General features: G+C 37.9%; 1 protein-coding gene across 1 annotated transcript in view; it reads left to right on the forward strand.

Annotated features, from left to right (window-relative positions):
• Positions 1 to 13,175, forward strand: part of cdh17 (cadherin 17, LI cadherin (liver-intestine)) — a 129,444-nt gene that overhangs the window by 78,886 nt on the left and 37,383 nt on the right. The window contains exons 10-12 of the mRNA XM_028817752.2: positions 2,225 to 2,452; positions 9,469 to 9,545; positions 12,207 to 12,398. Coding sequence (XP_028673585.1) covers positions 2,225 to 2,452; positions 9,469 to 9,545; positions 12,207 to 12,398 — 497 coding nt within the window. The remainder of the gene's footprint in view (positions 1 to 2,224; positions 2,453 to 9,468; positions 9,546 to 12,206; positions 12,399 to 13,175) is intronic.

A 13,175-nucleotide genomic window follows, 5' to 3' on the forward strand; every position in this document is an offset into this window, starting at 1 on the left:
CTGTTGTATCATCCTTGGACCTTTTGTGAAAGTGTTTATATGATCTTTGGACTTCAGGCTTCACATATTATATAGTTTATGCCTACATTTTGTCATTTATTACTAAAATATGAAAGACGTTTCTCTTTTAACAATGTGTTTACACAGATTATTGTAGAAACGGAACACACATGAAATGCATGTGTTCCAAATAACAATCTATTACTTCCACTCTAAAACTCCAGCACTTCACTCCCAGATAATCAAGGCATGAGCTGGGAGAACTTTGTGCACGTTCTGCGGCAGTGGGGGGATGGAATAGTAGGCTGCTTGCTTTTTGTCTTGATCGGCACATTTACAAGACAAAAGTCACTGACGGAGAGGTGCCAAGGGATTTAAGGTGGGTTGGATTTGCGAGTTTTTTCGTAGGCTTTGGTAATTCTAGTGTAAACAAAGGTGCTGATGAAGTGGTGTGAGGGAATTTAAGGTGGCCTGGCATTAAGAATATTTTCATAGGGTTCAGGGATTCTAGTGTTAGGCAGCCAGCTGTCATATTGCCTATGTCAACATTTTTTATTGTGGCTATTTCCACATGGCCCTTTCTTAGCTAACATACAGTATGTGTTTTTATCATAATGGTACAATAAGTGACATGGCAAAAATCATATATTAGAGTGTTACTAGCTCTTTACTTGAAATCACTTGAAATCAGAAAGCAAAAAATGTAATAAGAATGGAGTTTAACAGTTGATAACATTTAAATATAAATTGTAGGCATTTCTTCTTCTTCTTTCGGCTGCTCCCATTAGGGGTTGCCACAGTGGATCATTTTCTTCCATATCTTTCTGTCCTCTGCATCTTGTTCTGTTACGCCCATCACCTGCATGTCCTCTCTCACCACATCCATAAACCTTTGCTTAGGCCTTCCTCTTTTCCTCTTCCCTGGCAGTTCTATCCTTAACATCCTTCTCCCAATATACCCAGCATCTCTCCTCTGCACATGTCCAAACAAATACAATCTCACCTCTCTGACTTTGTCTCCCAATCGTCCAACATGAGCTGACCCTCTAATGTACTAATTTCTAATCCTATCCATCCACGTCACACCCAGTGCGAATCTTAGCATCTTTAGCTCTGCTACCTCCAGCTCTGTCTCCTGCTTTCTGGTGTGTGCCACCGTCTCCAACCCATATAACATAGCTGGTCTCACTACCGTCCTGTAGACCTTCCCTTTCACTCTTGCTTATACCTGTCTGTAACAAATTACACCTGACACTCTTCTCCACCCATTCCACCCTGCCTGCAATCTCTTTTTCACCTCTCTTCCACAATCCCCATTACTCCTTTCTGCTGATCACAAGTATTTAAACTCATCCACCTTCGCCAACTGTACTCCCTGCATCCTCACCATTACACTGACCTCCCTCTCATTTACACACATGTATTATGTCTTGTTCCTGTTGATCTTCATTCCTCTCCTCTCTAGAGCATATCTCCAACTCTCCAGCGTCTCCTGAACCTGCTCCCTACTATTGCTACAGATCACAATGTCATCAGCAAACATCAGAGTCCACAGGGACTCCTGTCTAATATTGTCTATCAACCTGTCCATCAGCATTGCACATAAGAAAGGGTTCAGAGCCGATCCCTGATGTATTCCCACCTCCATCTTGAATGCATCTGTCACTCCTACCACAGACCTCACCACTTTCACACTTCCCCTCGTACATATCCTGTACAACTCTTATGTACTTCTCTGCCACTCCCGACTTCCTCATACAATACCACAGCTCCTCTTGAGGCACCCTGTCATATGCTTTCTCCAGGTCCACAAAGACGCAATGCAGCTCCTTCTGGTCTTCTCTAAACTTCTCCATCAACATCCTCCGAGCAAACATTGCATCTGTGGTGCTCTTTCTTGGCATGAAACCATACTGCTGCTCTTTCCCATAACTTCATGCTGTGGCTCATCAATTTTATTCTCCTGTAGTTACTGCAGTCCTGCACATCCCCCTTATTCTTAAATATCTGCACCAGTGCACTTCTTCTCCACTCCTCAGGCATCCTCTCACTTTCCAAGATTCCATTAAACAATCTGGTTAAAAACTCCACTGCCACCTCTCCTAGAGACCTCCATGCTTCCATAGGTATGTCAGCTGGACCAACGGCCTTTCCATAAATTAAAGCATTAAGACATTTCTACTTTTAATTTATTCTTATTATCTGATTTCCATTATTTTTTAAGGAAATCAAATAGGCATCCTTCAAGCCACAGACATGGATAGAAAAAAAGAGAACTCTTTCCTTAAGTATGAACTCCTAGACCAGGAACCAGATCAGCCTAATGCTAGGATGTTCATGATTGATCCATATTCTGCGAATATCCAGATATCCAATGACAACTTCCAGAAGAAAATTGTGTCTGAATATAAGTTAAAAGTGAGAGTCTCTGACATGGATGGGGAACCCACAGGTAAGTGATAGATTTAAAATTTAGAAAAGTAACTAACTCCTGATGCAGAATTCTTCAACTTCAGAAAGTACTTAAACATAATAAATGTGTGGCAAAACTCTTATAGTATCTGTCATGTTTTGGGCTTGTTATATATACATACAGTGATTCAGACAGTAATCAGACCTTTTCACTTTTAATACAACTTATTGTGGTGTACACTTAATTTTAAATGGTTAAACTGCCATTGTTGCCAATCAATCTACACTCGGTTGCCTAAAATGACAAAGTAAAGGCATGTTTTCAGAAAGGTTTATAAATTCATTAAAAATGATGCAATTTACCCGGATTATACAGGAAAATTGATGCATTTTAAATTTAAAATATATGTAATTCTGCATGGTGTCGGACAAAAAGTGTGATGTATAAATCTTGACATGTTGTATTCTGGCATGGATCCATGTCACTCGGATTTAAGCCATGAGATTTATCCAAAATCTCATTAATTATACCATGTGTTATCATCGTGCAGTGAAGCATTGTGGCCACATGACAAAGAAATGGAGAAAAATGACAGATAGAGCTTTATAATCTTAAGCATCATAAAAAAAAGCTGGCCGTCAGATCTCTTATAATGATGTCATAAATAACTTTGCCTCCAGGAAAGCCAGAAAAGAGAGATTCTAAGGTGAATGTGTAATACTGAGGTAGATAGTCAGAGGAAGAAATAAGAATATCTGAAAAAAAGAATAAAAGAATTAAATGGCTTAAATTTTACTTGGAATTTCTTTGCACATCTGTACATAGTTTTCATTATTATTCAGCTTTATATTTTATTCTTGAACAATTATTGTAATGTTGTTACAGGTTCATCTTTTCATTTTATGTTACTATTTAAGCATTTATTCAATTTATTTGTTAAAATAAGTTATTTTATTTTATTTCATTTGAAATTGATATTTGTTCTACACTTTTACATGTTGAAAAAATTTTAACAAAAAGCAATTAAAGTGTTTAACATATTTACAGTAAATGCATGGCCTACTGGTTTATTTGGTTACTTTTCAACACACCACAGTCAGTATACAACTTATCACTGTGCTGTACTCAAAGTACTGTATCTCTTTGGATAGGGATTTTCATCCCAGCCCTCAGGCCCTCCCACACAGTCCAACTTTTTGCTCTGTTCTAACTCCCCTCTACAACAGAGCCAAGCATTCAGTAATACTGAACAGCTGGTTCAGGTGTGCTGGCAGTTAGGATCAAACAAAAAGTTGAACTGTCTAGGGGAGCATGAGGACTGAGTTAGGGACGTTACACTTTGAATATTAAAGTGCACATTGACACAAGACCACTTTGGTGAGTCTACTACCTTTTAAGATTAAAAACCACAGAAGGGTGAAAACATGCCAGGCTGACATTGGTATAATGTAAGCAACAGCAACAACTAATAAAAGTGATAATGGGTGTGTTATATTTATAGTAGGTGTGTGAATGATCAAGCATTGATAATAGTAGTTTTGGCATGGGCGGTGGGGGGCAAATCTTGTTCTGCTTAGGGTCTCATAAAGGCTTTGGCCGGCCCTTAGATGAGCCAGCAATTTGGGCAAATTGAATTTGATTCAGTTCTGAAAAAGAGTTGTGACACCATTGAGCCAAGAAGAATGGTGTTTCCTTATAATTTTGTATGACGACAGGCAGCAGGAGAGCGCTGTGGCTGATAGTTTGAATGGGAAGACTACAGGTATTTTTTCCCCTCAAGTCCTTGGAAACATTTTAATTGTCTTGCTGGATTGCAGTTTTGGTTTAACAGAACATTTTTTCTCTCATCGTAGGTTGATCTTTAGCCATATTGTATTTCCAAAAATATGCTATTTCCCTGTTTATTTTCCTCTGGAAACTTTTCAGAGAAAATGACAGGTCCAGCAGTTGGCTGTATTGCATTACTAAACCCTTAAGCAGCAATGTGTCTTTCTTTCCACTTGCCAGAAAGCCTCCAAAAAACTTTTTCTAGTGTGTTTTGTGATTGAAAAAATCACATATAAAATAAATTTTTGTGTAAATCTTGCAAAATTGTAAACAAAGGGAAATTTGGCTCTTTTGCTTATTATTACATATTATATTGTATAGTGCCACGCCACTGCGGTACTTCCCAGTGATAATGCCCATGGTTTCTCACTCTTTACATTGCTCTTTTGGGTAGCTCACTATCATTAAAAGGATTACTCGCTGTTACTGTAATAGTTGGAACTCTTTGTGTGTCTTTAGCAGGCTTGCTGTTTTCCTGAAACTGGCTTTGAAGCTTATTTGCGTGACAGAATGTACTGTAAGCTCATACTGATGGTGGCTCATCCCTAGCTTGATGCAACTTGTCAGCACCATTGCAGTATTTTCTGATATTATGTTTTTCATAAGTTGTCGAGCAGTGGTGGCATGGTTGTGCTTGTTGGTCTAGCAGGCATATATGAATGGAATTCTGTGTATACAAGAATATAAATCTGAAATAAACTGACATATTTTTTATCAATACCTTACATTTATTAAACACCAGTGCCATTATACACCTGCACATCAGACATTACATGGTGATCATAATACCAACCAACCAACATCACTGCACAACAAAATTTTTGCTTCTTGAACACTGTTGGGTGTTTCTTATAGATTTTTGGGTGCTGATCACGAATATCACATCAAAATTTACCCATCATGTACTGTTTCAGTTTTGTCATGACTTTTTCTTATATTTGTATCCAAACATGTTCACTCCCATAAGTGACTTATCAACAACGGTTTGTGCAGCCTGGGCATATCCAGGCATGGAATCAAGCCAGGGTGGAAGCTGTTCCTGTGGAAGCTGACATCCTGGGCAGGTCTGAACGAGCTTGAAGCTGCCTTAGCATACTATAATGGTGGATTGCATACACCGATCCTGCTCATTTGGTTAATACAGATAGTCAGTGTGTATGTATAGTATCAGTATAGTATCTGTAGTAATATAACAGTACGTAAGCTTGATGCTATAGATGTTTTGGTGTCGGGCGATATGTCTTGTCAATGTCATAACAGCCACGATACATTCTGCTATATCTGTGGCGAATATACACTTGCACCTCAGAGACGTTGGATGACTGCTCTTGTGAAGAAAGCTTATCATCTGTATTTTGACTGCAAAATTGGTGATCAAGACAAGGAATGGGCACCTCACATTTGCTGTGCGACATGTGCTGTCAGTCTGAGAGCCTGGCTCAGAGGCACTCGAAAGACAATGCCGTTTGCTATTCCGATGATATGGCGAGAACAGAAAGATCATGTGACAGACTGTTACTTCTGTTTGACTAATGTGTCTGGTTTCTCTGTCAAAAACAAGAAGTCAATTGAATATCCTAATCTGCCTTCAGCAATGAGACCCATGCCACATGACAACAATCTTCCAATTCCAAAACCACCAGAGGGCTGGACCTTAGACGAACCAGATGAAGAAACTGCAATGCAGGGTACTGACAGTGACATTGACCCGGATTTTGGACCGTGCTCATCAGGCGATCCACATCTGATAACACAGTCCGAATTGAACGATTTAGTCAGAGATTTGGGTCTGTCAAAAGCAAAAGCCAAGCTGCTGGGTTTGAGACTGCAGGAATGATGTTTGCTGTCACCAGGTATAAAAATTTCTGTGTTTATAACCAAATTTTTGCACAAGTTGACTGTCTCTGTTTCTGTTGTGACATTGAAGGACTGTTCTCAGCCTTGGGTTGTGATCACAACCCGGAAGAGTGGGGTCTCTTCATTGATTTGTCAATGTTAAGCCTGAAAGCTGTTCTACTACACAATGGCAACATTTATCCTTCGGTACCTGTTGGCTATGCAGCACACATGAAAGAAGCATATGAGAATATGGAACTGTTGCTGAAGCATGTCCAGTATAGCAGGTACAACTGGAATATCTGTGGAGATCTTAAAGTTGTTGCTCTGTTACTAGGACTGCACAAAGTACTGTTGTTTCATCTGTGAATGGGACAGTCATGCCAAAGAGTCGAACTATTCTCGACAGAACTGGCCACTCCGTAAAAAGTTAGTTCCAGGACAGAAAAATGTGGCACATGAATCACTTGTCGACCAGGCAAAGATATTTTTGCCTCCTCTTCACATAAAACCGGGACTCATGAAGAATTTCGTGAAAGCACTGAACAAGGAAGGCGAAGGTTTTCATTATTTAAGACAGATGTTCCCAAGAATAACTGACGCCAATATCAAAGAGGGCATTTTTGTTGACCTCCATATCAGACATGTTATGAGTGACAATCAGTTTGAAGATCTGTTAGTTTGGCCGGAAAAAATTGTCTAGAAAGCCTTCAAAGACATTGTTGACAATATTCCGGGCAATTACAGAGCCCCAAACTACATTCAGCTGGTAGACAAACTTCTCAAAGCATACAAGACAATGAAGTGCAACATGTCACTCAAGATTCATTTCCTCCACTCACACTTGGACTTCTTCCCCGCAAATCTGTGAAAGGTTTCACCAGGACATTGCTACAATGGAGAAACGATACCAGGGCAACTGGAGTCTGTAAATGCTTGCTGACTACTGTTTGACACTGCAACGTGATGCACCAGACATTGTATACAAAAGTAAATCAGGAGCAAAACACTTTTAATTCTGTTGAATTTAATAGCTTATGCGAAACATAAACGTGACTAAATATTTTATTGTCAGTAAATATATAAATGTCTATTTCTCAGAGTTCCTACATGATGCAGTAAATATTTTACTATATTTGTGCATACCCAGTAGGTACCTGTCACAATCAGCAAAAACTTTTCAGGAAGCAAGACTTTTCAAAACAAAAATGGTTGTGCAGTGCATTTAGTGTTATGTGCTTTTTGCGCAATGTTGTTTGCACAAATGATAAAAAGAGTGGAGAGGAAAAAGGGAAAATATGCATTATAGGCAAGCTAAAAAGAACCTGAATGAAGTACGATTTTTTTCTAAATGTAAGCCAGTCACTTACATCATCAGAAGATGATAGAAAAAGAATGACTGAGGTTACATAGTTTGAGTAAGTAAAAGTAATCTGCAGTTTTAACTCTTTCCTGTTAGTAGACATTTAATTCAAAATCCATTTTATGATGAGGCAGATCTAGTTTTAGAGTTTGGTTTAATATGGCATCATGATTTGTGGCAATTTTAAATGAATCCGTGTTGAATCGCCTTAATTACCACTATGTGTGCTGACCTACTGTACAATCAATTAATGAGAGACAACACCATCTCCTCCAAAACACCCCCCCAACCAACCCTATCCCTGTAGATGCTTCACCCAGTCTGCAGTGGTCATTTTTTATGTTACAATAGTCTCTTTAAAAGGTATGCAACAAATGCAACAATGATTACTGTAAATTAAAAACATTGTTTTGGACCCACTACCATAGACATTATTAAATATCTTATCACTAGAAATTCTGTTATGCTTAGATTAAAAAGAATATGGGCTGCAATGCATTTAATTTGGGGAGAGTTAAATACATTTAAATTACTTGTCAGTTATGTAATAGTAGCTACTAACAAAGAAGGGGTTGTAATATTTTGAATGCCCAGACCAGGATTTGTGCTATGTTTTATGTGTTTTTGTTAGCACTCATAGTTTCAACATGAATCAATTAACATCACTAACTTGATAAAGATTGCAATGTTTGAGTGAGAAAGGACTTCTTGTTACGTTACATCTGTTTTTAGTAAATATATTGTATTGTCCATGTTCTTGGAATACAAAAAAATATATATTTATTACTGCTCAGAACAAAAGCCAATTGAAAGTGTCTTAAACTAACTGAAATTAGAAATGATCAGAATCATTTACCTGACAGTGTTTCTCAACCACTGGATTGGGAGTTGCTATTGTTTATAATGCTAGTGGGTCACTCCAATGATCATGCTCAATTCTGAGACGGTGTGACGATTGAGCTCCATATTGAGCTCCATTCACAAGAGGCCCTCCCTTACTCTGTGGTTTGCGACAACATTTAAATAGGAAAAAGTGGGTTGCAGCACCACAAAGTTTGAGAAACACTGATTTACCAGTTCTGGGCTTGTGTTGTGTCCTAGTAAAACAGAGTGCAAGGTACGAAGGAAACTTGGTCATGCTACCAGTCTAGTGCCTGGCACACTCGCACACTATCTACATTCACTCAAAAAAGCCTAATATGCTCATCTTTTGACATTAATATCTTCAAGGTTAAATAGATATATTGTAATCTACATTCTCAGATTGTTCATTCTACTTCATTGTTTTTAATTGAATGACTGCTATATGACTTACTGTTGTTTTTTTACCTGTATTTGACCACATTCATCACTTTAGGCTATGTCCTATATTACTGTAAATTATCATTTTTTCTTCTTATGACTTAGTCACTCCTCCAATTATAGTGTTAATTTAGTACTTACTGTAGATTACTCTTTTTCTCTTGTTGAATTGATGATTTGCCTTAATAAAGGAGGAAATGTTTTTTTTGTGGATGAATAAAAATGATCTGTGTTGCAGACAAAGAAATAAATACACCTGGAAATAAGTTCAACACTGATAATTCACGTTGGCTTAAGGCTTTTTACCTTCAGACAAAACATCTACACACTTAAGAGGTATTGAATGAAACAGTTACCACAAAAAAGTGTCCTGGATTCATTCCTGCCTTTTACTCAATATATATACTCCTGCTCCCCATATTCTTGGAAGATATGACTGCCGCTTAAATTAATTAAACAGACTGAAACTATAAATAATCCTTACTAGGAAAAGAAAGAGGCTGAGTTTAGGACAAGAAATATTTTTTAAAAGATACTATCAAATAGGTATAACTCTTTCTGGAAAAACTCCTTTCAGTTTAGTTGGATTCTTAAATGGAGAAATATTTTCCACTGACTTGCTGGATAGAAAGCAGTCATTCAGGTGTTCAAAGTTCTCTTGTACACTTTTGTGTTTCATGTAAAATGAAAAATAAATTAAAAGTTGGTTTAAAATGTTTTATTTCAGGATTCAGCACTAATTGCAGCGTTACCATCAAAGTCATTGATATAAACAACAAGATTCCTGTATTTGACAAACAGCAGGTAATTTACCCATTTGTTTCTTTTGAAATAAAATATAATGAATAAATGTGTCATGAAACACATGAAGTGACTGTTGAATTAAGATAGGTACATTTCATTCAGCATCTTAACACTGACTTCTTTATTCCAAGGTATACTTCATAACTTAGATTTTTCATACCTTATGAATGCTCATCGTGTAACTTGATTAAGCCTGTGTGGTTTATTCACTAGTAATGATTGAGGCAATTTTGAGATTGCTTACCTGATATTAACCATGTTATGGGATCTAAAAAAAGTGGTTTATTTGCAGTTCCTGCTCCTCTAGATGCACAAGGCCAAGGTCTGCTTCCACACCCTTTCATGAACTGGGTCTTACTATTGCCCCATACTCTACCCTATAATTTTCATGCACAAACGTAATTTTGGAGAGCCTTGCCCTTTTTATTGTGGTTCTGACATATTTGTATGCCCTCAACACTAATAAACCTTACATAACTTTCAAGTATTTAAGCTGATTCTTTAATTCAGGCTATTTTTTGTTTGTATTAATTGGGCTACCCTTTGCTTCCATGGACATTTCATTACATAGTGTAATATAATAATTGAATGGAATAATAATAAGAATGCAGGCAGTGTGGTATAGAGGTTAAGGCTTTGGACTTCAAACCCCAAGGTTGTGGATTCAAATCCTATTACTGAAACTGTGTGTCTCTGAGGAAATCACTTTACCTGCCTGAGCTCCAATTGGAAAACCAAAATAAATGTAACTAATTGTATCATAAATGTTGTATGTCACCTTGGAAAAAGGTGTTAGCCAGATAAATAAATTATAAATAATGATGTATGGAGTAAACAAAATTTCATTAGCAAGTAAGGTCTTGTTAGAATGTAAGAAATAGTGCTACTATATTTATATTTAAAAATGTTGATTCACCATGTGATAAATTGTGTAAATTGCTACTTAAAAATAAATAACCAAATAAATAAATAATGCCTCGCAGTAAGGAGACCTGGGTTCGCTTCCCGGGTCCTCCCTGCGTGGAGTTTGCATATTCTCCCTGTGTCTGCGTGGGTTTCCTCCCACTGTCCAAAGACATGCAGGTTGGGTGCATTGCCGATCCTAAATTGTTCCTGGTGTGTGCTTGGTGTGTGTGTGTGTGTGTGCCCTGCGGTGGGCTGGTGCCCTGCCTGGGGTTTGTTCCTGCCTTGTGCCCTGTGCTGGCTGGGATTGGCTCCAGCAGACCCCATTGACCCTGTGTTACGATATAGCGGGTTGGATAATGACTGACTGACTGACTCATAAATAAATAAGCAAGTTTTCAATACTTGCCTGGGAGCAAATATCAATACTTTATAATATATCAGAAGATTAATGGTTCAAAACAACAACAAATAATAATTTCTAGCAATGCTTTCATTTGCCTGTCTTAGTTAATGTTGTTTGCAAGAAAATTAAGAATTTAAATAATTGGCTTACACTCCAAAGGGAGCCACATTGATGTCTAGTATACACTGTAACAAGAAAACATGGGTTCACAGAAGAGTGCTGGGGTGTGTGATGGCAACCTAGTTTAATACTGTCAAAATTAAATTTAAGTAAATAAAAAGGCACACAAGAGTTCAAAATTCAACAATGCTGTCAGAACAAGGTGATAAAGAGAACATCTAAGTGGTATAATTGGTCTCCTGCCTGACTTCCAGCAGCCATGGTCCCCTTTTATTGTCTGCCCGGAAGGGATGGGAGATTGAGGCAGAAGTTATGTCACGTTTCTTTCTGTCCTGAAGCTGTTGGACAGTGGACAGAGAGGAGAGATGCATTAATGTTGGCACCCTCTCCTGGTTGAAGTTGGTAGTTCTTACCCTTCTGGAGCTCTGAAGATAACTCTGATTTAAACTCCAGATATTTTTAAATGATGCAGACTAATAAATGGTAAGTTGTTTTTAACACATCCACATTGTTTAATCATGCAGACCTAGTGAGATCCAAGTACGTTAGTAATACTGTATAGTTGTATGGTATGAGCATTTGTCTATATGTTGTATAAATCAATAAATTACAATTAAGGATTTTAAGGAATAATTGCCAAATTAATAAAATAAGAGCATCTGTCCAGTTCGACGCAGAAAATAATAAATCTTCTGAAATGACTGAAATTAATGAAGGCTGAAATGAGTTCTCTTCTCCAAATGATGGCTTTTCAAATCCATTCTATGCCCTAGAAAATATTTGTTTGATTATTAGATTAATGTATATTTAAACATAATAAAAAGCTGACTAATTTAATGCTGTGACTGTACCTAGGCAAGACACGGCCCACAAGACTATTGCACATGCACGCCGTTTTGTTCCTGAATTGTAACATGCTCACAGTCTCTGCCTGCTTGTTTGTGTTTTTTCAAGTTATAGTTTGCTGTAACCTTTTGTAACTGTGTGTTGTGCGTTACTGACAAATTATCACACGTGCACTTACGTATACACATCTGTTAAAGTACTTGAAGCAAGCTGGAAAAGGGTGTTATCTACTCTCTGGTGTAGCTGAGGTTTTTTCTAGCACAGTGACGTTCAGTTGTCCTTCACAAACATGCCATATGAGCCAGTAAATGTAAAAGGTAATTTGAGCAAATCTTGAAAAATTAGTGTACTTAACAACATATTCATTTTTCATATTTACTTTCCAGTACCCTCCACTCAATATATCAGAAGATGCAGCAATTGGAACCCTCATGTGTAAAATTCGCGCCACTGATGCAGATGATCCAGGAACAGGTAGCTGGAAAATCATATATAAAGTTGCTGAGGGAGACCCCACTGGCATGTTTATTGTTGACACAGATGAAGAAACTAATGAAGGATATGTGAAGATAAACAAGGTGCAGCAATTCCCCTTTACTTCTTAGTATGTCAGTATTTTTTGTTTGGAATGCTCAATTACATAAAACAAATAAAACAGAATTATTTACATCTGAAGTTTTTTTTTTTTTTAAACACACTTTAGTATACTTTTTCCAATTGGCAAGGTCTAGCATGCCTGGATCTGTCATACCAGATTCTCATCTTTACTTTTTGGTATGGAGCATTTTCAAACTGTCTGTGACTAGACTATGTGGATCTTCTGGCCAGTAGGTGCTTGCAAGAAAACCACTACCAGACCTGGCTCCAAGAGTTGGACTGTGTGCTGAGCAAGGTTGTTTCTTTTCGGCTTTGTTTGGGTCTGGCCCTTTCACTTAGACCAATATGCCAGGGGTAACACTGTCAGGAGAACATTTAACTCCTGACAAAATAGTCATGACCCCTGGGCAGTAACTGAAAAAATGAGATCAAGAGTGAAATGAAGTTCCTACACAGCATTTCTAGACTTGCTCACTGTGACAAGCGGAAGAGCTCTTCAATATGAAAGGATCTCAGAGTACAAACCCTGCTTTGCTTAATCAAGAGGAGACAACTGAGATGGTTTAGGTATGTAGTTAAGATGCCCCAAGGTACATCCCCTGAAGGACTACAAGGCATGACCCACTCGGAGACCCAGGGCAGACCCAGGACACACAGGGGCATTATATTTCTCTGATATCCATGTAGTTTCCCAATGGGTGTTGTTTTATTTTGCTGAGAATTGAAGGTGGCCTTGTCAGCCTAGCTAAAGGTTCTCC

Source organism: Erpetoichthys calabaricus, chromosome 13 (assembly GCF_900747795.2).
Source record: "Erpetoichthys calabaricus chromosome 13, fErpCal1.3, whole genome shotgun sequence".
NCBI classification, from domain to species: domain Eukaryota; kingdom Metazoa; phylum Chordata; class Cladistia; order Polypteriformes; family Polypteridae; genus Erpetoichthys; species Erpetoichthys calabaricus.